Raw genomic sequence first — 26125 nt, 5'->3', positions numbered from 1 at the left:
GCAACATCTCAAACTCAGGATGTAAAGCATGAGAGTCATCCGAAAGAACAGCCATTGGCTTTCCTCTATACCTGTACAAGGAAGCAGTGATTAATAAAACTAAATATGTCCCACCCAATGTCATCTTTTTTTGTACAAACGTGTATTCCCCAGAACGCAGGAAGTATTTTCCAAAGCCATTTTTTTCCCTGCCGACATCACCATCTTACTTCGCTTACACCGCCCGTCACCCGGTCCTCTTTGGAAAACACTCGCCAACAACCATCGCCGCATACCCTGCTCATCTTCGTGTTTATGAGATCACGTGTAATACCTCAGAGGACTCGATTCTACAACGGTGGCTGAACAGAATCTTTATGTGTGTGGTGTTCTGTGTCGAGATTACTGGCGCAGACCACACAATACAACCAAAACAGTTAAATGTCTGATTTTCTATCCTTACATATGAGGTCTGTCACAGATTTAAATAAATAAATAAATACATCATAATAACTATTATTATTCTAAAAATCCATACGTGTGTACCAGGCCTATATGACAGACAAGTCTTCACTAAAAAACAAAAAGCTAAAAGCATCCACTTAGGACGCTGTCAAAAATGTATCGGAATATGTAACAACAAGGCACCTGAGGGTGTGGGAAAGTTCTTTATCTTCAAGCAGCCTTTAAGAAGACGACAACCCAAGGACACACTCAAACACACCAGTGCACCCAGTCAAACATACACACGCACGCACACACAGTCCAACGGCTCACAGATAACAGAGAACCAACTTTACACAATCTACCTGAGTTGATCCTGGAAACGGGAATGCACCATTTGAAGACTGAAACCGTCCCAACTTCTGAATAACACCTTTGTCAACAAAAACCTACTAAGGTGAGGCTGTTCGTTTTTAATATCTTTTTTTTTCTTTTTTCTGCGTGTTACCAAAGTCATGTCAAGTGTTCTTGTTCTTGCAATTGACTGTTGATTGAATTATAAATGAAGAGTGGTGTTTTTTATAAGGCACCGAAAGGATGGATGTTGGTTTTGTAGAACATTTCCATTTTGATTTAGGTTTCTCCGCATCGTCGATGATCACCATAATGAACAAGAAGCGGTCAGTCTTGCTGCTGCTGTCTGTGGTCCTCGCGTTCACAGGCCGCCTAACGCAAAGCTTCCAACCACTCTTTGCATCTGATGGAAACTCAACTTCTCACCGCGACATCACCCAAAGGGCAGTTCTCCGAAAGACTGCCGAAGTCTGTCGAGACATGGCTCTAGCGGAGGGAAGAGACTTCAGTATGACTGTATGATCGGAGACACACTTGTTCAGTTATACACGATCTCTTGTCAAAACTCCAAAAAGAACTTTCAACACTTCTTCCATTTTCAGATCGATGACAGTCTAACAGTTGACCGAGTACAAGAGGCATGTTCTTTTTCGAACAATTCCACCGCACTTGTGTCCAGTGTCTTGTTCCATGCTTCCATTGCCAATATGTACTTCAGTAACGCCTATGTGGATTTGGTATCTGTGTTGAGTGACGAGCACCATTTTGATGGTGAGACGTTCCAGAAAGGGAGAGACCTGATCACAAAAGGTATACAAAACCGTGTTGAGTCAGAGATCCAACTGTACTGTTTTTCTTTCTATTCAGTATGTATTTTATATCTAATACAGATGTCTGTGAAACGACAGGGTGTACACCACCATGTCTCACCTCTGTCCAGACAGCATAGTGTTATTGAAACAGCCAAGTGGGTTTGTGATTGTCATTTTTCTAGACTGATTTATATTCCACATTGTCTCACTGTAGGTGCGTCTGCTGTGAAGGCCAGTGTGAAACTGGAAAACTTCATCGCAGGGCGCTGGACTCTTGGACGTGTATGTCACACTCTGCAGGTGAGTTTAAGGACGAGTGTAATTTTGGTGGTGTGACGCAATCCTTGAGCTAGGTATGGTGTGTATAAAATAATATGCTGTATACTTGCAGGACTTCTACAGTCACAGTAACTGGGTAGAGTTGGGGAACACGTCTCCTTACAATGCCCTGATCATACCTGAACAAACTATTGAGAATGTGGCAGGTAGGATGCTATTGTTTATACTTACAAGGAATTCTTTACATAGCAACTGCTGCTTTGTTCGAATGCCGTTGTATGCTTTAGTTAAACACCACAAAAGGAAGAACTGTCACCTTGTTTTTAAACCGGTCCTGATACAATGAGGTCTGTGTAACGTACTTGGGGGGTCAAAAAGTCAGCACATAGTTTAGATGTGTCACATAAATTATTTTAATCTGTAAAGAACTTTGTGTTACAATCCTTGTATGAGAAGCTCTTTATAAATAAAATTATGATTGATTGATTGATTTAATGATTGATTGATCAACATTTTTAAGAATGTTACATTAGATTTACTTGAATTTCAGGACACAACAAAACTATCGAAAATAGTAACAAGATTTAGCCCCAGCCAAATCCAATTCCAATCTTCAACCCAACCTGCCAGGTCAAAATAAATAACCCAACCTTTGGTAAAAATAACCCAATCTGCTTTATTATAGAATTGTTGAACTGATTTAAGATTAAACAGAGAATTGTTGGCCAACTATAAAATAGCTTCAAGAGGTAACACGCGATTAAATTAAGTTGTGATATATTAAGTTAATTACATTAATCCAACGTGAATATATCAAGTTTAACTATGAGTTCATTAAACTTAATATATTCACTTTGGATTAACTTAATTCAATGGTGTGTTACTACTTGAAGCAATTTTATTAAGTTGGTCAACAATTCTCTGTTTAAGCATTTTTTAAGTGTGTACAGTTTTTACAATAATATTATAAATACTGATAAATAAAATAAATAACTATTCCATATTTCAACCAGTCTTCTAGATTGCACACATGCTTCTTATGCTACTTTATTCGCATTTGGGGCTATTTTTTATTTAAGTTAGTTGGATTCTAATAAAGACCTGTCCCGTGACACTAAACCCAATTTACAGCACTAAAACAAGGTACATTGTTCCTCCAAAAAATGTTTAGAACCTTGTCTTTTAAACCTTGGTAATCTGTATTATATACAATGTGATTTGTCTGACCCAATTTGCTTGTAGGACCAAATATTTCCACCTGTAGAAACTGTACAGGAGAGAACTGTGATGACAACATTTTGCCTGACGTATTGCAGCAAGGGCTTCTTACTTCTGGCTACTTCAGCCTCCAATCATCAGAAAAGCCAGACGGTAACTTTGTGAGAAATTGTCTGTATGTTTATTGTATGAAGGATTTGTTGATTTGAAAGACCATATGGCCACATGTGTCAAGATCCGGTCCTCGGGGGCCTGAGTCCTGCATGTTTTCGAGGTTTCTCTACTCCAAACACACCTTATTCAATGATCAGGATAAAACATGCAGGACTCAGGCCCTCGGGGATCGAACTTTGACACCTCTGATTTAGTCCAATTTTATAACATAACACAATGCATCATGGGATTTCTTGCGAAGCAGATGTATGATCCCAAAATTAAAACATATTCGGGTAAAACTGAATGTAAATCATTGGGAATGTTTTGATATCTTGCAAGAATGGAAGACATCATAATGTGACCTAAGTTGTGCTTTTTGCGTTGCATTGATAAATGTCCCTCCAATATGGTGGAATAACATCATCTTGGTAACCTCAGCATTTACAGAAAACTCATTCATGTGGTGTCATTGCAATCAGCAACCATCGCAAATGAATGCTACATTCTGGGATGGTATACAATCCAAATTTGTTCTTTGCTCCAAGGTAAATGCAGCCATGGAGGTTCTTTTGACAAAACGAGTGAACGTGACCCAGTGGGGGGCATCAATAAGGACGAAATTGGGTCCAGCCATGGTTCACTTCATCATGAAGCAGCTGATTTGGCCGTGAATGCCACTGTGGAGCTTCTGGAGGACATCCGAACAGCTGTAGGAGACAAGAACTTCCTACGGTACATGACAAGAACACCTTGGCAAGGTGTTCATAATTGAGCATTCTTGGTTCCAAGGTCCAACTGGTCAGGACGAAGACATGCAGTGAATATGTTTTTTCTCTGAAATTCCTGCAGACTGATGGGCCTTTCCCAGTCCTCTGTACTGTGTTTTGTCATCGACACGACAGGCAGTATGAGCGATGATATAGCGGAAGCAAAAAAAGTTTCCTTTAACATCATTGACAGTAAGAGGGGAACTCAGCAGGAGCCTTCAGCCTACATATTGGTTCCTTTCAATGATCCAGGTAGGCAGCGCATTAATACAAAATGTTATCATAGACTTCAGCACAATTGTTGCTTCCAACTTTCCTGTAGTGTCAGGCTGTAGGCTTATGATATTCTGTTACCATTTGCAGGATTTGGACCTCTTTTACTGACAACTGATGCAGACAAATTCAAAGAAAGCATCAATGGGCTGTCTGCCAGTGGAGGTGGAGACATCCCAGAGATGTGCTTATCGGGATTGCAGGTGTTTGCAGCAAAGTCAACTCTTTGTCAGCAAATGCAATTTTGCATTTAGACACTAATGTGGATTAGACTAATATAATTTACAAACATTGATTGACAATTCAACTTTCATTCAAGTCAGTGGATACATTTTGACAATTGTGATGTTGGCTGACAGCTTGCCCTGACTGCTGCTCCACCCTCATCTGAGATATTTGTCTTCACTGATGCGCCAGCAAAAGATGCTGACTTGAAAAGCACCGTCACTGCCCTTATAGAAAGCACCAAGTCTGAGGTAAGTCACTTACATCTCCAAATATCAAAACACAACAAGGTTTGAGTTACATTACTGCCAATGACTAATTAGTGTCCATCAAATTATTGTCACATTCTTGTTTTGTTTTTCAGGTAACTTTCATGCTGACGGATGTCTTGAGCACTCGACGCAAAAGAACACTGAATCAAGCTGACGCTCAACTGTACCGTGACCTTGCCCGGGCCTCTGGAGGTCAGGCTATTGAGGTCAGCAAGTCAGATCTTGCTCTGGCTACAAGTGTTATAGAGGATTCCTCATCCAGTGCTGTGGTAAGCAAAAACCAGGGAAGGAATACAGGTAAAAACAGTACAGATGTTTAAAAACCTTGCATACTGTCTTTTTCAGGTAACAATCTTTCAAGTCGTGATGAACCCCGGAAAGCCTGATAATTTCACATTTACTTTGGATAGCTCAATACGAAACATTATTATCTACATCACAGGAACATCTGCTCTCGCCTTCAATCTCACCAGCTCCACAGGTATTATCTTTTGTCTAGTATTTTTCTTTATACCAAGTACTAGCTCAAAAAAAAAAAATGGTTTATACATGTTGAACATCATTTTACTTTCCTTGCAGGTGTATCTCAGGACTCCAGTGAGTCTAGTGGCCCTCTAGCATCTATGAGCTTGGCAGGTAACCTGCGACGACTGACCCTCAACAATGACAGTGAAACAGGACTGTGGGAAATCAGTGTAGACTCCAATGACCCTTACTCAGTTAAGGTCGCAGGTCAGTAGTATATTATATCTTTAAAATGCAGGTAAATGCTCTTTTATAAATGTTTTGAGCATTGTAAATGTTGACACCAGCTCAAAGTTCAAAGAACTTCATCTTCAATCTTGTGGAAGCTAATGAAGGAGTCCATGGTGACTTCTTTCTCAAGGAGGGACGTCCTCTTTCAGGTAAAATATCCATCACTCATTTATTCATGTCCCCAATGTGTTCATGTCTCATGAATTGTAAAAATAAGTGTCTTTGTTTTGCAAACTTCCAGGTGGTAATGCCACCCTCTTGGTCACAGTGGCAGGAAGTGACAGTTTAAGGATTCCAGAGGTCACGTTGTATGACAGCTCAGGTCCAACGGAGGTCACCGGGACCTTGCAGGCACGTTGGATAACCTTCTTGAGCAAATATGCACCAGATATTTTAACACTTAATACCTAATATTCCTGAAAACCTGTCACTGCATGTTGAATGAAAGTTCTGCCCCTATCTCCACTACTTTGTTTGATACAGAATTCAATAATTATTTCAGGTACATATTTGCTCTACTTTTATAACATTGGCCTTGTCCTTTTCTCCACAGTCAATCAGAGATTCTAACTTCCTGGTGACATTTAATGACATTCCAGCGGGTGATTTTCTGGTTCTGTTGAGAGGAGAAGAGAGCAGTTCATCATCAAGATCGACTCCAAGCGGGTTCCAGAGGCAGGCCTCCACTCAGATGAAGACGTCCAGCATTTCTGTGACTGTGAGCTCAACCACCTTCCGTTCTCTATCAACGAAAGACAGGCTTTCATCTTTTCCTCAAGGCTCATCATAGTTTTAATAACAGCATCTGTTTTCTTAAAGCCCCAGTATGCAGTCCTTAGCGCCATCTAGTGGTCAAAGAATGGCATTAGGAGCACGCACACTACAGTGGCTCAGAGAAACCACATTTAGCAAGCCTACCACCAATTCTCATTTTGTGTGAGTAAACGAGCATCTCAGCGAGCAACGACGACTTGGCAGCCGTTGTGAAGCTCGGCGAGCGACGCCGAAAGACCGAGCGAGCTAGTGGGAGTTAGTCGGAGCTATAGACTGGAGTGGCTAACAAGAGAGGCTAGCAGGATGAGCTAGTTTTTAAAACAAAAGCGAGTAAAAGCTTGCGAAAGCAAAGCAGGTGACAAGCGAAGGAAGTCCGAATCATGAGAGTCAATGACGACCACCTGCAGGCCCCAGCTGGAGAAGGTAAGCGGCGGTTGACCCTTTGAGTCCGACACTCGATGCAAGCACCGCCCGGGCTAACTACATTCGCAAAGTTGTCCTTTGGGCATCCGTGGCAGGAAGATAGCCACGACTACAGCCATGTAATATAATTAGTGATTACAAGACCTACAATTATATTAAAAAAAATAATAATACGTTTATGCGATACATCTTTTTTTGCATACTGTTGACTTAAACAGTCTGTTTGTTTGTTTGTTTGTTTGTTTGTTTGTTTGTTTGTTTGTTTGTTTGTTTGTTTGTTTTAAAGAATGAATTATTAGTTCACCACTAGATGGCGCTAGGGATCACTGACTGTTCCCTTAAGGCCACTTCAATTCCAATTGTTTTCTTGGACTTTGTGTTGTGAAAAGGAACCAAACCTAAAAGCAAAGTGTGCATTACGTTTGTGCATGCGTGAAAATCAAGTTTAAAAAAAATTGTTACCAAACAAAGCCGCCATTTGAATGGCGGCGGATGGAGTGCTGAAAGTGTTTGCGTAACTGCACACCTTAAAGCTTGTAAGTATTGTTTAAATGGCACGAGAAGACGGAAGTGTAAAAGAGGCTAAAATGGAAAATTTCTTGAACACATTTATTTTGTCAATATCCTGAAACCGAGGGACTTGCTAGCGGACGTAAGTGTACGAAATTAATGGAGTGACGGTCATTTAAGAACCTGCTTCTAGCCCCAATTGACCCTTTTAGTAAAGAAAGATCCTACCCGTCTCTTGACCGCGTCCTGGTTCTGTGCCCTCGATCCAACTCCCGGTAAAGTGCACACATTCAGCAATATCGGCTTACAGGCAAGGTGGCCAAAGTTTCAAACCATGGACTTCTTCCAGCCATTGTCACTTGTCTTCAAGGGGTCAGAAATTACTTTGTCTCCAACGACAAACAATGATGTAGTCATTTTTCACAGCGTCTCTCTCTTACGATCTCTAATACCCACAATCATTTTGAAACCTATTCAGTGTTCATGAAGCTGAACTGTTCAAGCGTAAGTGAGTCCACCTCGTACTCGTCCTTTTCCCTTAGTACATACCAGGGTTTGGATAACAGCATTTGTACTCAACCTAAAGGCCCAACAAGGGGTGCAGCAATTAACCGGTTTTACGATTAACCATGGTTTTTAAACATCATGAGCCATGCGGCATAGTTCATAGCTCTTCTGTTTCCACACGGACCGTTTAGCGCCACACAACAACACAGGGCTCAGCTTTGAACGCCGCCTGGGGAGAGTTGCGTACCCGACGGCTAGTGAGTAGGGTTCCGAGGCGGCCGGCCGCGGTCCAGCCTGGACCAAGGTGAGTGAACGTGGAGAAAGGGGAGGACAAAACAAGGCATCTGCGGCGGCAATAGAGGCAGAGGCCCGGCACACCGCTCGCCGCGCCGCCGTTCCGTCGCCACCGACCGACCGGGTGGGAAGCTCCCGCGAGCTTCTGGAAAGGCCATAGGCCGAGACGTTTGAAGCCGCGGGGCCGCCTTTTTGCGACTCCCAAGAAACATATCTCGGCATCCGCATTTCGCTGCAAAATGCCGACATGTGTAGCGGTAAACTGCACAACTCGCCAGTTTAAAGGTTGTGGACGAACATTTCACCTGTATGTAAGGTTGAAATGGAAAGAAAAGAAATGGAAAGAAAAAGCCTACAAGCAGTCTATGTCTAATCTGCTATGTGTCTATTTGTTTTTAAAAGCAGAAACTTTTTTTAAATTGATTTTCAGTTTTTTTATAGTTGTTAAAAATAAACATTTTCAAAGAATGCTAAGAATAACCCGTAAAACCGTGTTTTTTTCTCAGACTATAATCATACACCAAAATATGAAACCGTTGCACCCCTTGGCCCAACTATTAGATAAATCACAGCAGGCTTAATTTAACTGATTTTGTGAACACACTTTAAATGGCTGTCCCCTTTTTAGGCTCAAGCCAACAGTACCAGCATAGAACCAGGCTCCACTGTATCCATCCCTTTCACTGTCGCCGCAACAAGCAATGGAGTCATTAACGAGACCGCGAGTGGGACATTCATGGTGCGTGCTACCAACGACCGCAGCTTTAACTCCACCTCGCCCAGTTCTGTCACCATAGAAACAGACAGCGGAGGGAAAGCCAATGGCACCGTGACCCTGACCGCTCCTGACAATGCGGCATCGGGAACCGACGTCACACTTACGATTGAAGCAGAAGACGAAGCTGCGACTGATATCAACTATGTTGTCCTTAGATTTTCAATTGCTGCTGAGGTAAGAGAAAAATACTGAAGGTGGTTTAGGATCCTGATTGATGTTGATATGTTCCTTGGAGTTCTATTGAATATTTCATATATGTTGTTTGATTATAATGGCAACTTAAAGGCCAAGACCATAATGTAACTTTTCCCCCCATTATTATATATGTCCTACATATTACTCTATAACTACTCCACTGTCTGTCTCCAGGTGACTGATGTTAACAGACCGGTGTGCCAGGAGGTCAGAACGACCACCAACTGTTCATCTTCATCATTCTGTGACTCCTCCCAGTGGGAATTTGTGGCTAACGTGACCGACGGTGTCAATGGGACGGGTATTGACAGCATCACCATCCGTGAAGGAAACGGCACCCTAAACACGACCAAGGTGGTCGGGCCAGAGGGCGAGAACATCACTGTAGTCTCCTACCAGGCCTCCTGCTGTGCAGACAGAGTGGCGCTGTCTGTTCTGGACAATGTGGGAAATGTCGGAATGTGCGTGGGGCAGGTGAGACAGTCCACCACAGTTGCACCTGTGACTGCAGCTAATGTGACGACTGGCACCACATCCACTGGCGGGCGTATCCTGAGCACTACACTTTGGGTCTGGACAACTGTTGTGGCGCTCCCACTTTGGAAATGAAAGACATACATGGAATTATATTGATTGTAGCTACTTTGATTAATATAGATGCCACAATATCAAATTATATTTTTGTTTAAGTATTGGTGTTTGGATGTGAATTGTAATCACAATTTAGCTTTATAAGATTTAATCATTGTAAAAACATGTTTATTGTATACAGCAGCATAACAAATTGTATAGCATAATACATTTTTAGGAATGTTATTGAATGTTAGGTCTCTGTACTACCAGTGTCAGAGTTTGGTCCGCATTGCCGGCAGTAAGTTAGATATTTTTCCAGTGAGGGTTGGACTCCGCCAGGGCTGCCCTTTATCACAGATTCCGTTCATAACTTTCATGGGCAGAACTTCTAGGCGCAGCAGTGGCGTTGATGGGTTCCAGTTTGGTGGCCTCAGCATTGCATCTCTGCTTTTTGCAGATGATGTGGTGCTGTTGGCTTCATCAAGCTGTGATCTCCAAATCTCACTGGAGCGGTTCACAGCCAAGTGTGAAGCGGTTGGGATGAAAATCAGCACCTCCATATCCGAGACCATGGTCCTCAGTCGGAAAAGGGTGGCGTGCACTCTCCGGGTCGGGGATGAGATCCTGTGGAGCAGTCCAAGTATCTTGGGGTCTTGTTCACGAGTGAGGGCAGGATGGAGCTGAAGATCGACAGGCGGATCGGTGCAGCGTTTGCAGTGACGCAGACTCTGCTGTGGTGAGTCGAAAGGCGAAGCTCTCGATTTACCGGTCGATCTACATTCTTACCCTCACCTATGGTCACAAGCTGTAAGAACAAGATCCCAGATACAAGCGGCCGAAATGCGTTTCCTCCGCAGGGTGTCCGGGCTCTCCCTTAGAGAGCGGGTGAGAAGCTCGGTCATCCGGGAGGAACTCGGAGTAGAGCCACTGCTCCTTTGCGTTGAGAGGAGCCAGTTGAGGTGGCTCGGGCATCTGGTTTTGATGCCTCCTGAACGCCTCCCTGGAGAGGTGTTCCAGGCATGTCCCACCGGCGGGAGGCCCCGGGGGCGACCCAGGACATGCCGGAGAGACTATGTCTCTTGACTGGCCTGGGAAGGCCTTGAGATCCCGCTGGAGGTGCTGGTTGAAGTGGCTGGGAAGAGAGAAGTCTGGGCTTCCCTGCTAAAGCTGCTTTCCCTGCGACCCGACCTCGGATAAGCGGCAGAAGATGGATGGATGGATGAAATGTTATTAAATTTCAATGTATTGTCATGGGAATATATATATATATTAATATATATCATTAATTTAACAACATGAGCAGCAGTTTGCAATGATGTGAAACTTAACATGGAGAAAATAAATAAATAAACTATGGAATCAGTTTTTCAGTGCTGGTGTAGTTTGGATTATGAACTAGTAGCACTTAGATATCCGCCTGTTCATTAAATTGCTTTCTCGCAGCAGATTACTGAATGTAAATATCCTTCTTTAACATGCAGTAGGCTACTGTGGGCAAAGTCCTAGGCTACCACTAGATTTTTCTTACAACAAACCAATTTCCACAAAATTGTGAGGAGGGTTGATGCATGAGACAAGGAGGAACAAAACCACCACAAAAAAAGAGAATCTGGATAAGGGTGTGGCTACAGGATTGTACTTTTTTTTTTTTTTTTACCATTTGAGCCACTATGTCAGTATGAAGTTCGATCTATTATGTCAACGGAAACATGAAACAAGACATTGGACAGGTCTAAGATTGATTTTTGCTTCTTGTTGAGGAGCATTCCGCTTGGATCCCTTTAGCTGTTAGCTTTTGTGAGTATGCCATTGTTTTGACCTTGCTTCCCCGAGCCATATTGTTACGCTGTCTTCCACCATTTCTGGGCAAGGAGGGCACCCAATCAAACACACACACACTCACGCACACACACATAGTGCGATAACAAAGCCACACACACCACACTATCTACCCTATGTGGAATGTTCTCGTACAGCGACTGAAACAATCCAAATTCTGACTGAACTAATGGACGTGTAGAACATATTAAGGTGAGACTGCTTGCATTTTGGATACTGTGAGCACGGTTGTTTCCTATTTAAAAATAAGCATCAGTGTTTTATAAAAAATAATTCCAGTTAGAATCTCTTCCTATTGTTTTATGGGCTTCATAACATTAAGTAAATCCAATCAAATGCAGATAGGGGCATATTATCCTTAATAGAGCAGACTGCGACTTGACTTGAGAAAGTAACAGATTCCATTGTGATTTCAGTTTCTTCTAATAATCCTCTTTCATCGTCATCATCTTCATGAGCACCACGTGGTCACTCTTGCAGTTGGTGGCTGTGATCTTCATCTTCACTGGCCAAACGCAAAGCTTCAAACCACTCTTTGATGGGAACTCCATCTCGCACCGCGATATTACCGTAAGAGCAGTTCTCCGAAAGACCGCCGAGGTCTGCCGAGACATTGCTGCTGCAGAAGGATGGGACTTCAATCTGACTGTAAGAATTTGGGCCTGATTATCAGTGAGGTTACTGGCTTCTTCACAATCTTGCGCAATCTAATAATATGCAATGTCAGGTATGATAGTGTCAGAAAAGTGTTATTATAACAATATGTTTATTGTTTATAATTGGTGTTGTTGTGGTGTATTGTATCATAATTGGGGACGTTTATAGTTTTGCTACTTCATAAATGAAAGTACATATAAAACTAGAGCTGCGAGCAGCTATAAAGGGCCCTCGCAACCCGGGCCACGTTGGGGTACTTGCACGTCGGGGTAAATATTGAATGAATTAAGGCACTATATTCTCCCGTGCACCACTTAGGGCTCCGTTTTCATAGACGGTGCTCAGCTGTATAAACTGGCACATCTTGATTTTCGTACAGGTGCAAGCCTCCTTTAGCGTGTTAGAGAATTTATTGGACTGTGCTGTGCCATGTTGGCACATTCCGCCAGACCAAGGGCGTGTTCAGTATTTTAGCTAATTTGACTGAGGTGCCAGCAGACAGATGTGTAGCAAATTCCATGTTCCAAACTGTGAATGCATTGAAATGATTTTTAACCTATAGTGTTTTTGTGCAAATTTTTCCTAAAAACATCCCCCCCCCCTTATCTAGTGTTTTAAATATTAACTCCATATGTATTGAAAATAACAGTACACAATACAAAGTAATAACTGCTTATACTTAGTGTTTTATATCGCGATATTACAGTGCGCAATTCTCGATTCAATATGCGGCCAAATTGGTGTTTAAACATCATTTTTTTATGGAATTAGTCAACAAAACGTCTTACTTAGGGTTAGGGTTCATACTTGAAGCATGGAAGAATGTTATATTAATGGAACATTAAGCCTTAATATTTTATTTCAGTGCTGTCCAAACATGAAACAGACTGCAACCTGTTTGTTAAATACAGTGGCTCAGTTATAAGCCTGAAGTTTCAGATCAATAAATAAATACATTTTCATACAAATCTTACAGTGTACTGATGAGTATTTTCTAAATTTGAGTTAAAAAAAAATCACAATAATCAATTTATAGATTTGTATCGGGATAAATTTGCATCGAATTGTGACCTATGAATCATGATATGGATCGAATCGCCATGTACTATGCAATTCACACCCTTAATTATTATTATTATTAAAAAGCAGATACATCAGTTAGCAATTAGCGACGTCGTGGGAGTAAACACAGCTGACTTGATACCCAGTCATTGGAAGCATCTCGTCTTGTCCACTCGAAAGTCAGTGCAGGAGAGGCCAACGGTCGACATGGCGGAAGCTTCAACTGACTCGCTGGAGTCCCTGCCATAGGTCAAAACGCGCATAGTTTCGATCAGTTTCAATTCTGACCATTTTTTCTTTTCCCTTCAGATTGATGACAGTCTAACACCTCAACGAGTACACACGGCATGCTCCTCCTCGAGAAAATCAACTTCACTCCTGTCCAGTGTCTCTTTCCATGGCTCCATTGCCTATATATACTTGAACAATGCCAATGTGGATTTAGTGTATGCACTCAGTGACAAGCACCATTTTGATAGTGAGACCTTCCACAAAGGACGAGACTTGATCACACAAGGTACAGAACTTCCTGTTTTCTCTTAAAATCACTTTGTTATGTGTGTGTCTATTTCTACTGTCTATTGTTTTATTTTTGTTTCTGCTGTTTATGTGCATGGTTCCGCCACTCACTCATTCAAACAACCCAACATAACTTGTATATGATAACCGTTTTTGCAGGGCTACGGGGAAGTTGCCCTGTTGAACTCTGCCTGACAAGAAGTGGCAGAATAATTCTGTTGGTCTTTGTTCCCTTTATTCCATTGTTTTTGTCCCATATGATTTATAATATTAATGTTGAAATATACAGTAAATTGGAAGTAAAAGATGCCACTAATGCAGTAAAAATAGTTACCGGTACGGAATTTGTGCATATTTTTTTTCATTCATTCTTTCGTTTGAATTGTACTGAAAGGTGTGTCTGCTGTGAAAGCCAATGTCAAACTGGCGAACTTCATCGCAGGGCGTTTAACACTTGGACAAATATGTCACACTCTGCAGGTGAGTTCAAAGATGGATCATTGATATTGTTGATTAGAATATAATCAATCATTTTGGAGGTAAGATGCAACCAACAGGCCATGTGAACTGTGTAAGCTACTGTTAATGACATTGTGTTCTCCAAGGACTTCTACAGCCACAGCAACTGGGTGGAATTGAGGAACACGGATCCTTACAATACTCTGATCAAACCTGACCAACCTTTTCAGAATCTGGCGGGTAGGATGCCAAATTTGACTTGGATTGGGTTCTATTTTCGTAGGCAGACGCCCGTGCGCTTGGCGTGAAAATGGGCGTATCTTCATTTTTGTGCCAGGGCAAGTCTAGTTTAGTGTGTCTGTGAATTTGATTGGCACATCGTCTCTCTTGAGCCTCGTTTCCAACGCCGGTATCTACTCTACTCGGCATTTAGCCCCGTCTCCACCAACAAATCCACCTGGCTCTACTCGCTTTTTTTGGTACCTCCTTCTTTCCGGTTAAAAAAAAGTAGCCCAGTTTCAAAACGTGATGTAATTATTTTGGAGGCCAATGATTGGTTCATCAATGTGCAGCTGCGCAAACGACTATCCCTGGAAAAAAGCTGCCATTAATGATGAAGAGAGGACAAAAATGGCTTCCAAACAGATTCATGCTTGGACTTTTGAGGAGGTGCAAACCTTTTTAACATTACTGAATGCAGTCTTCTGGTTGCTTCATTATTCCTTGAATGTCTTCTTGGTGACATAAACAGCCACAAACCAAGCACCAAGTACAAAAAAACATCCACACTCTTTATTGTTTTCGCCTGTGTGTGCAGTGCATGCTAGCTGCAGTCGCTTTAGCATGGCAATTTGGTGAGAAAAAGTTGATTCGAATTTAGACTCTGCCCACGCGCAGTTAGACTGTGTTTTGTGAAAATAAGGCCCAACATGTTCCTTAAAAACTGATTTAAAGCAACAATAAAGAACTTTCAGTTTATCTTGATTATGGCACCGCCATATGGGCAAAAGCGGTAATGTTATTCCTGAGGGAAGACCACATTTTCCATGAGGACATGCGCATTGCGTCGTTTTAAGGCTCACACCAGCGAGTGAAAGCCAGGCCAATGTTGATCCTTGACTGTCCTTTATACTGGCTATGTCCTTTTTTCTTTTTTGTCTCCTCAGACAAAACTTTTCAGTTGTTTTGCAACTTCTGCCAGGAAAGTAGTAATCGTGTGTCCACATTCAAATTGACTTTCGTCTTTGTAACGAATGGGGGAAGGGGGAAGTGACGTATACCATAAAGCAGTCAGCACATTTGTAGTTTTTTGTGAGGCAGTGTTCCTACCATCCTCCTCAAAGTTGCTTAGTGCCAGTAAAAATGATACAGACCTCCTCAGGCCATGGCAAAGGTACCATTCAACTAGTTTTAAGTCAATGTTTCATCAGAAGAGTTAGGCAATTTTTTTATTAAGGTTGAAAAGTTCCTTAGTGCTACTTTAAAGACATAACTGGGAATTTATTTTAGCATGTGATTAGTCTGATCATTTTCTTAATTTGTGTGCAGGCCCAAATGTTCCCACATGTAGAAACTGTGCAGGACAGAATTGTAACAACAACATTTTACCTGACGTGCTGGAAAAAAAGCTTCTCACCTCTGGCTACTTCAATATCTTTTTTTCTAAAAAGCCGAAAGGTAAGCTCATGGTGTTGATTTTCTATGTTAACAGGGAAGGGGCTGAAACGTGAAACAACGCTGTGGTGACGACAAAAGTACTTAAAAATAAGTATTGCTATGTGTGGATTAAACAGGAAAGTGAGCAGTTAGAGTTAGTGACATTAGGGGAGAGGTCGTTTACAATGTGGGATCAAGAGCTAGAATGTGCTAGCAAGAACTGTGCTAGCAAGTAGCGACCCCAGTAGAGCTGCATCACCAGAGAATTTTCTTTTTTCTTTTTTGCTTTGGCGTTGTTATTGCTATTTTCACATTTCTATATTTTTGTATTTTCTTCCCATAGGCCCACGTGTTTATTATTTTCTTTTACATAATACAGTGCAACCTCTGAGTTTGAACGTTTCGGATCGCGTACAATTCGGACTTCAACCAAAAAAATCTGAGTAAAAAATGCCTCAGAGTTTGAACTCATTTTCGGAGTTCCAACACCCAAGCAAAGCAAGCTAAGCCGAATGTACCTTGAAAACGGGTAGCCAAGTAAAGCCGAGCGGAGCCAAGCAATGCCGAATGCTCACGTTGCGGTAGTTGAGATGAAGTCAGATCGTGAATACACCCGGAGGTGCTCCATACTCGCGTGCATTTCGATTTTTCCACGACAATTTTCTTTGCCATGGGCCCAAAAGAAAGACAACAGTGCCAGTGGCAGCAAAGAAAAACATACAGTGCTACGAACCACAGTGGAATTAGGAAGGAGATTATTGCACAGTTGTAACTACCGTGACTACTTCTGTAAATACTGGCACAAGGACCCCCCTTAGCTGTTTAACAACGTGCCTGATGTTAAACGACGCATGCAAGGACCGCTTAGTAGTCTAACAATATGCCCAATGTAAAATACATAAACTCACAACCGGACTAAAGCTAGCATTACCATAGCATTTATTATCCACTGATGCCATCACACCACAACAAAAAAGGTAAGGTATTTTTTATTGTTTAAATACTGTACTGTACTGTAAATGTAAAAAACATAAATAGAAATTAAAATGGGAATGTTCTGTTTTTGGAGCTTGGGAACGGATTATATGCATTTACATTATTTGCTATAGGAAAACATTTTTCGGAGGTTGAACAATTCGGACTTTGAACACTTCGTAGGAACGAATTATGGTCAAACTCTGAGGTACCACTGTAGGCAACTTTATTTTCATAATTGGTTTATATCAAACATCTTTAATTTGTTATGTTTACATTTTTATTATTTGCACTGTTGCAGTGGTTCGCAATCTTTTTACACAAACTAACACCTAAATGACGTAACTAATTTCCGCTTTTAACTTTCTACGTTCAATAAAAGACAATATATTTATTAGTCATTATGTACAAAAAAAAAATCTTAGCTTTCCCAGTACCACTAGAATGACCAAGATTAAAATAGAGTAACGTTGTAGGCATATATGTTTATCAAAAACAACGCAGAGGTTTTAATTCTAAAAATGTTTACCTTTATTTATTATTGTAAGCAACTGTGACATCACTCCCAGTTTAAATATTTACACAGCATTCAAATATTATTATTTATATATATATATATATATAATATATATTATATATTATTTGTCACTCTTCTCCTCACAAGGACCCTATCCGTGCTGTCTTTGCCGAGAAGCAGGGCACAATCCAAACCGGTCTCCAGCCAGCCAGTCAAACAATCATTCACACCCACATACACACCTAACTTAAGAGTCTTCAATTAACCTACCATGCATGCTTTTGGAATATGGGAGCAAACCGAAGTACCCAGACAAAATCCACTCGAATAGTATAGCATATAAAGATATAAATATTTTTTTTAATGATTCAATTAAAATGCAATGCAAAAAATGTGCTGTGTAATATGTTTGATTGAAATCTCACTGGCAGTTGGCCTATTATATTGCTAAAGTGATGAGTTGATATCACTATTACATAGTAAATTGAAATTAGCTATGAGACTAAATGTCATTATCATTTCACCATCATCTCAATTTGACTGTGTTTCAAGGTAAATGCAGCCATGGAGGTTTTTTAGACCGAACCAGCGAACGGGAGCCAGTAGGGGGCATTAATAAGGATTACAACGGATCCAGTCATGGCTCACTTCATAATCAAGCGGCCAATTTGGCTGTGATTGCTACTATGGAACTTCTGGAAGATATCAGAAGAGCTGTAGGAGACAAAGACTTCCTCCGGTAAGATCTTCCAAAGAAATGGTTGCGTCCAAGATTAAGTGATGACACTGATCAGGATGAAGACAATGAGAACTATCAGTTGTCTCTTGCTCGCATTCCTGCAGACTGATGGGTCTCTCCCAGGCCTCTGCGCTGTGTTTTGTCATCGACACAACAGGCAGTATGAGTGATGACATAGCTCAAGCTAAGACAGTTGCATTTAACATCATCGACAGCAAGAGAGGAACCCCGCAGGAGCCTCCAGCCTACATACTGGTTCCTTTCAACGATCCAGGGATGCAGTGGTTTGGGTAGAATGGCATGGATTAAGGGCATTTCAATTAATTTTATGGAGAATATTGATTTGCTGAATCAGTAAATTGAGTTACAGTATGAAGTTGGTCACGGAACGAAGTAGACTGTTAATACACCACAGTATAATACAGCCGACTTGAAGAGAATGTTATTACTTTGTCAGGTTTTGGACCTCTGCTAACAACAACAGACGCCGACACATTCAAAGAAAGGATCAACGGCCTGACTGCCAGTGGTGGAGGTGACGGCCCAGAGCTCAGCTTGTCTGGACTGCAGGTGTTTATTGTTGATTCATTTTAACCACAAAGTACTTTTCATTCAAGTCAGGTGAAATTTGAACTGAAATTCTGACGTTGTCATGTCCTTTTTTTGTTTGTTTTGCCTTACAGCTTGCCCTTACCGCAGCACCACCTTTATCTGAGATATTTGTCTTCACTGATGTGTCTGCAAAAGATGCACACTTGACAAGCACCATTACTGCCCTTATTGAGAGCACAAAGTCTGTAGTGAGTTTTTCACCCTTCTTGCTCCCAAACTCTCAGATAATATTCTAGCATCGCACCATATATATATATATATATATATATATATATATATATATATATATATATATATATATATATATATATATATATATATATATATATATATATATATATATATATATATATATATATATATATATATATATATATATATATATTAGGGGTGTCAGGCGATATATTTTTTTAATCGTAATTAATCGCAAATTTGATATCTGTTCTAAATGTAAAATAAATAAATAAATAAAAATAAAAAGTTAAACTAATAAGAAATATGGCTGCATCTTTTAGTCATTGATACGGTAATTTCATAATTCATAGAATTGAGTTAAAAAGATGTAAAGTACTGTGAAAAAGGAAATTTTTCTGCCACTACGCTGCTAAAAGGACTGTAGAACATTTTAGAACATTTTTTATTAAACTAAGAAAATTATTACTTCAAATAAGCAAAGTTATCTGCCAATAGAACAATAATTTTTTACTTAAATTTACCTATAAGATTTTGAAAAATAGGAAAATAATACTAGGTCCATATTAACCACTGCGGTCTTGAAAATAGTATTTTCAGACTAAAAACAAGTAATGTCGACTTTTTTCAAGCTGTAATAAATATAACTAATTTATTTAAGTACATTGAGGTTTTTTGTTTTTACGCGTGGATAACAGGGAGGGTAACAGGTCCCATTTTCTTTGTCATGACCTAGCCAGGAATTGAACCCACAACCTTCAAGTCTGAGGATAGGCACTCTACCACTAGACCACTGAGATGGTAATGAAAGGAGGAAAAATGAGCTTAGTAAAAATAACAAAATGAACCATATTGCACTCATCTGTTTTTATATTTGTGTTTTTTCCCGTTTTTCTTATTACTAGATTATGCAAAATCTTAAAATAAGGAAAAATCATGAAACCCCAGTTCAGGACCTTTGATGTTGGTTAGTTATCATCTTAACATGTGGGAAATGCTTGTTTTAATCCTCACAGTATTTAAAACTGGCAGTTAACACTCAATGCCAAGACTGCTTGATCAAATAAGATAATTAAGCAATAAGTATCTTAAAATAAGCACAATGATCGTGCCTGACAATTTCATTTTAGGTAAAAAATAACTTGTCAAATCAAAATAAGCAAATTTAGGTTACATTTAAGAAATTATATCTAACTTAAGATTTTAGCTTTTGTAGTGTAGATAGTATAATTGCATTTGTAAGACGTTGGTGACAGCTCAGTGCATTTTTCTTTTTAAATTAAGAGCTATCTAATCTTTAACATGGAGTAACTTGTGAAATTCTGTATATTTTTAAAATTGTAAAATACAACTTGACCCCAGCCTCCGCAGATATATGCACTATTATTATATTTATTACTGCAAAATTTTGACGTGTGCGGGTTGTTGTTGTTGTTTTTTTAGGTGACTTTCCTGCTGACAGATGTCCTACCCAATCGTCGCAAGAGAAGCCTTAAAGGTGTGTTGTCGAGAGTGGTGAGCCAAACTGATGCTCAGCTCTACCATGACCTTGCACTGACTTCTGGAGGTCAGGTCATTGAGGTCAGCAAGTCAGATCTTGCTCTGGCTACAAGTGTTATAGAGGATTCCTCAGCCACTGCAATGGTAATTTAAGAACAGGGGGACGAACACATAAATATAGCACGGAGTTCAAATACATATGAAGTATGCGAATATCTCTTTCAGGTGACCGTTCTTCAAGGAGTGAGGAAACCTGGAAGGCCTGCTCAATTTATGTTTGATGTTGATGGCTCACTAACAAACATAACGATCTACATCGCAGGGACTTCATCGCTGACCTTTTACCTCATCAGCTCTACGGGTATCATTTATACTAAACACCAGGCATGAAAGCAGCAGCTGTTTGTACATATAGAACATCCCGTCCCATTCCACCCTTGCAGGTGTATCTCAGAGCTCCAGTGAGTCCCATGGCCCTCTAGCTTCTCTGATCTTGGCAGGTAACCTACGACGACTGAAGCTCAACAATGTCAATGAAACAGGATTGTGGGGAATAAGTGTCGATTCTTATGACCCCTACTCAGTTAAGGTCACAGGTCAGTAGTAGAGTGGCATGTATATGGTCGAATAAATGTCTTGAGATGACCATTGTAGATATTTGTTTTACCAGGTCAAAGTCCTGTTAACTTCATCTACAACCTTGTGGAAGCCCAAGAAGGACTCCATGCAGATTTCTTTCTGAAGGAAGGACGTCCTCTTTCAGGTCAAATAGGAATTATATCATCCCACCATGTCACGTCATTACATTTTATTCATGTCGCAAAATTGGTACTTGTCTCGCCTGTGCAAACTTTCAGGAGGTAATGCCACCATCCTGGTCACAGTGACAGGAAGTGACAGCGTAAATGTCACAGAGGTCACACTGTGTGACAGCTCAAGTCCAGCGAAGGTCAACGGAACATTGCAGGCATGTTTATAATCAGTATTCTTACCAAACAACAAATCCATACCTAGAGAATAAACCACTGCTCAACTCAAAACAAAGTTATTGGGTTGCTATGGTTCTGATTAAAACAAAAACTAGCATTCAAAGACCTAATGTGAGACTGACGAGGTGTCTCTTATTTGTAAACACTTATTACGGACACACCTTGGCCTCGCAGAGTTTAAATTATCATTGACAGAAGGAATGTCGTTGGAGTTGTGCCTGACAGAGTGACAATTTGGTGGCAGAAAGTTAAAGTGATACTCAGCAGTCAAAAGTTATTTTTTTGGGCCTGAATTAATTTGATAACTTCATTATATTCCATGTACAATACCTTTAAAAACAAAATTTTCTACAAATGTTATCATCCTACTGTTGAAAATGTCTCAATGAGTCCCTCTAAACGTACACCTGCTCAGACCATGTCCAAGTGCCAGCGCAGGGTAGACTGCAGGTCTATTGAGATTTGGTGAATTTGATTGTGGGGTAGGCAGGCAGATAATGAGCTCTGCAAACGTGTGTGAGGGTTTTCAGACCATATGGTCTCCAATATCCCACTTCATGGAGCAGATGTTTTGGACCCTCATATGCCTGTTCCGCCATGTCAAGACGATCAGTGCGCGACAAGCATGTAGCATTTCAATAGCTGTTTTGATTGGCCATGATTGAAGTCAGCTGAGATCACTCCCACAACGATGTTTGCGAATTACCAACACCGGGTCTAACCAACCTCTGGCACAGAGTAACGTCATAATTATTGGTATCTTATTAGTCACGCCTACTGTCTCTGATTCGTTGCTGCATTTGATCAGTACCCAACAAGTAGCTCTCAGTGTCTAGAAGGTTGGTGACGGACGGACGGACGGATGGATGGATTTGATGGATGGATGGATCGATCACAGGTAGACTTGCTATCCCTTAAAATAAAATAAATTGACCTTGTCCCATCCTCCACAGTCATTAGGAGGTCCCAACTTCTTGGTGACATTCATTGAGCCTCCAAGAGGTGATTTTGTTGTTCGACTGAGAGGAGAAGACAGCAGCTCAACTCCAAAGAGGTTCCAGAGGCAGGCCTCCACTCAGATTAAGACTTCCAGCATCTCAGTGACTGTGAGAACAAACGCCTTCAGACCTCTACTAAAGAAAAGCATTTCGCTTGCGTCACACCTCAGAGGTCATCATAAATTACGGTCGTCTTTGGTCTGTGCATCATTAAGCTGTAATGGCCCAAACCGCTTAAGTATTTATTCAAAATGTATTTATTCAAAATGTGTCCTCACAGCTGAGACCAACTCTTCAACGAACTGTGCCTTGAGAGAAATTGCAGCACTCAACCATGTTTGAACAGACTCTAAATGGCTTTTCCACTCTTCTAGGCTCAAGCCAACAGAACCAACATAGAGCCGGGCTCCACCATCACCATCCCTTTCACTGTCACCACAATTGACAGTGGAATTGGGACATTCATGGTGCGTGCTACCAATGACCACGGCTATAACTCCACGTCGCCCACCTCTGTCAACATACAAACACATAGCAGAGGAAAAGCCAACAGCACCGTGACCCTAACTGCTCCTGACAGTGCGGCATCAGGAACAGACGTGACGCTCACAATTGAGGTGGAAGATGCAGCTGCCACCGATATCAACTATGTCGTACTTAGGTTTTCAGTTACTGCTAAGGTAAGAGAATGGCAATGAAGGTGAGTTTGATAAACCGTGGTCTTTTTCAACATCAGCTCTCATTAATATCAATCTGGCTACAGATAAATCATTCCCAAGTCCCATGCTGTCATGAATCCTAGGGAAGCCCTTTAATTGAATAACACATGGGGTCAGACTAGTGCAAAAACTGGATTATAAACAGAGATATACAAACGTTTCTCTTTTTATTTACCTAGCTTTAACAGTGAGACAATAAATCTGCAAATGCAGGTTTGATACTCCCAAGATACACCATCATTAAGGTCAAAGGCAAATTATAGTGCATGCAAAATGCTTGGTATGCAAACCCAAACTTGATTCTAGTGTGCCCTTAATATTTTTAGTGCGCTTGTGCACCAGTAGGAAATAATAAGGGTTAATAACAATACTGTACTGTACATTGATTGTATATATATATATATTAATATTTGTTTTACCTATTTATTTTTTGATACAATATTCTTTAATTGAATTAATGATTTAAAAAAAAATGTAATATTCAAAAAATTTTACAGTCCAGATATTTAAATTGTCAGAAAAGGAAAAACAAAAGGTAGATGAAAATGTTTGAAAAATGACTTTAAAATGTTGAGATTATGACCATAACATTTTCAAAAAGGATGAGGAAAAGCAGAAAATTAACATAAATGTCCATGAAATTGCCAGAAATGTCAGAGAATTCATTAAAAAAGGCTGATTTTTTTTTTTAAAGTATAAAATGTCCCAAAACAAAAGAAATCCTGAAAATTGTCAATAAAAGTGCCAAAAATTTCAGAAAATTGGTAGGAAAAAGCAGAAGAAGCACACAATATAAATAAATAAACGTAAAAATTTCCAAAAAAAAAGGGGGAAAGAAGAGGCAGAAAATTGACATTACATAAATTGCCAAAAATTACAGAAATTTGACAGAAAGGCAGGAAAGTCTAAAAATCATGAAAAATGAATTATGAAAAATTAACATACATTAGACTAACACTAACACACTGTTTCCTTCATCACAATGTTCAAATATTTTGTGGCTACAGACAGAATTTTTTTTATTTATTTAGCCTTAAATGGCTCTTTTCACAGTAAAGGTTGCTGACCCGTAATATATAGGCTAACATATTGTAACTTTTCCCCAGCAATATTAATGTCTGATCCAGATATACTTTATAACTGATCTGCTTTCTGTCTCCAGGAAACTGATGTTAGCAGGCCAGTGTGCCAAGAAATCAGTACAACCACCAACTGTTCATCTTCATTACTCTGTGACTCCTCCCAGTGGGAATTTGTGGCCAACATGACCGGCGGTGTTAATGGGACGGGTATTGATAGCATCGTCATCCGTGAAGGGAACGGGACCCTCAACACGACCAAAGTGGTCGGGCCAGGAGGCGAGAGCATCACTGTGGTCTCCTACCAGGCCTCCTGCTGTGCAGACAGAGTGGCGCTGTCTGTTGTGGACAATGTGGGAAATGTTGGAATGTGCGTGGGCCAGGTGAGACAGCCCACCACAGTTGCACCTGTGACTACAGAGAATGTGACCTTGAATGCTGCGTCCAGCGGAATCACATCATATTGTCTCTGGATAACTGTTATAGCACTCTTACTATTGAATCTACTGTAGTGAAATGTATCCAATGTTTACCACCAATCAGTGTTGAAAAGGATGAATCGTACCTTGCAGTGGGGTCAAGATGACGCAACGTAGCTTAGCATAACATAACCTACGATAAATGATTGCCTTGTCCTTGTTCAGAGTTGCTGTTAGAGTGTCTTAGAATTTTTATGGATATATGGGCTCACAAAATTAACAACCTAATCACTTGTGCAAGTTTGCAAGTTGCAAAATTGCTTGTATTCTGTTTAATAAGAAGAAACTCGTCTTGCCAGGTCAGTTCACAATGCGCAATTTTAATAAAAATTGGCATAAAAATGCCATATGAAAACCACACCCGCTATGCTGTTTGAATGACAGACAGCACTGGGCTCGAGGAACATAGAACTAGCTAGAACGGGGAGGCGGAAAGACACAGGAAATGACTGTAACATAAGTATTATGAGGAAAAACTAATGTAAACACCGTTTTGCTATTCATTTCTCTCTGTAGTATATGCACGTTCATCATTTAAACAATGTGGAAATCAGCAGGTGCCCTGTGATTTCACGGTGAACTATGCCTATCAGAAAGTCAGTTGCAATAGCAGTTCACCCGCAACCCGGATAAGGATTAGCAGTCCAGTATTTAAAAAATAAATAAATCCAGATTAAACAGATTTTCTATCCCGGTATTTTAAAACTTTGCTGGATCGGTCAGAATAATCCCGATCCCGCCTTTAATAGGCTTTGATAAATCAATATAGCAAAAATGCAAAAGGAGCAGCCATTTTTCCACATGCCGTCCAATAAGAATGACATCACAGTTGCTCAGGGCAAACACAATATTAATCTGAATGCTGTGTTTAGACTAGTGGAGGCACATACAACATATTATTTTGGTTGACTTCCCTTTAAAGTTTTGTTGCTATTAAATTTTGAGTTGAAGCAATTTTGTGGAATTTAGAATTTTTCACACACAAAAAAAGGTAAATAACGTTGTGTAATTATTAAGAATATCTCTAGACACTATTAATTTCGGGAAATGCAAGAGATACTTTATTGAGTATATGTGAAACTAATACATGGGATTACAGTCTAATCCTACCCCTAGGTAGGATTATTTTGATGCTATATTTCAGGATACAGATTTGGGACTGAAGTTTTGAAATACTGTACCCAACACTGGCTCAAATCTGGATTAAAGGCAGAATTGGATTTCCAAGTATGGATTTGAATGTTCAAGATTAAATGTGGTTTGAAATACCCCATTTTTGATCAGATCTGGGTTTAATTTAATCCAGCATGTTTAATTTTGTTTGAAATACTGGGCCCAGAAGATTAATATGTATGGACGACGGAATAAATGGACATGAACATTCAGACATAAACCAAGAAAATCACTGTGTCATTTTGTTACTGCCAAAAGGGGCACAATAACATTCTCAATAGTTTTGAATCTGTGTGGTTGGAGGGAGGTGTGTGCAGCGCGTCATGATTTTGTTGAATTTACAAAATAATGTCACCGGCCCTCATGGCGTCT

General features: G+C 40.4%; 2 protein-coding genes and 1 long non-coding RNA gene across 3 annotated transcripts; all 3 read left to right on the top strand.

Annotated features, from left to right (window-relative positions):
* Positions 1-703: 703 nt before the first annotated feature.
* LOC147169909 (von Willebrand factor A domain-containing protein 7-like) lies at positions 704-10959 on the top strand. Its single transcript, XM_086083698.1, has 18 exons — positions 704-880; positions 1061-1293; positions 1380-1587; positions 1804-1889; positions 1981-2074; positions 3111-3239; positions 3788-3974; positions 4092-4261; positions 4373-4485; positions 4642-4758; positions 4872-5048; positions 5125-5260; positions 5359-5511; positions 5592-5684; positions 5777-5886; positions 6089-6253; positions 8672-8995; positions 9191-10959. The coding sequence occupies exons 2-18, from the start codon at positions 1078-1080 to the stop codon at positions 9623-9625; spliced, it is 2913 nt and encodes a 970-aa protein (XP_085939824.1). The 5' UTR covers positions 704-880; positions 1061-1077; the 3' UTR covers positions 9626-10959.
* Positions 10178-10959, top strand: LOC147169910 (uncharacterized). The gene is made up of 2 exons (XR_015095860.1): positions 10178-10325; positions 10447-10959. It is a non-coding gene; the product is annotated as an uncharacterized LOC147169910 (long non-coding RNA).
* Positions 10960-11568: 609 nt separating this feature from the next.
* Positions 11569-25919, top strand: LOC147169908 (von Willebrand factor A domain-containing protein 7-like). Its single transcript, XM_086082705.1, has 18 exons — positions 11569-11620; positions 11845-12076; positions 13457-13664; positions 14061-14146; positions 14272-14365; positions 15674-15802; positions 17826-18012; positions 18117-18283; positions 18467-18582; positions 18696-18812; positions 20260-20460; positions 20542-20677; positions 20760-20912; positions 20987-21079; positions 21174-21283; positions 22259-22411; positions 22678-22983; positions 24185-25919. The coding sequence occupies exons 2-18, from the start codon at positions 11882-11884 to the stop codon at positions 24611-24613; spliced, it is 2880 nt and encodes a 959-aa protein (XP_085938831.1). The 5' UTR covers positions 11569-11620; positions 11845-11881; the 3' UTR covers positions 24614-25919.
* Positions 25920-26125: the final 206 nt, after the last annotated feature.

The sequence above is a fragment of the Leptonotus elevatus genome, chromosome 8 (genome assembly GCF_054856555.1).
Source record: "Leptonotus elevatus isolate MCC_2025b chromosome 8, RoL_Lele_1.0, whole genome shotgun sequence".
NCBI lineage: Eukaryota > Metazoa > Chordata > Actinopteri > Syngnathiformes > Syngnathidae > Leptonotus > Leptonotus elevatus.
This window is presented reverse-complemented; position numbering and strand designations above follow the sequence as displayed.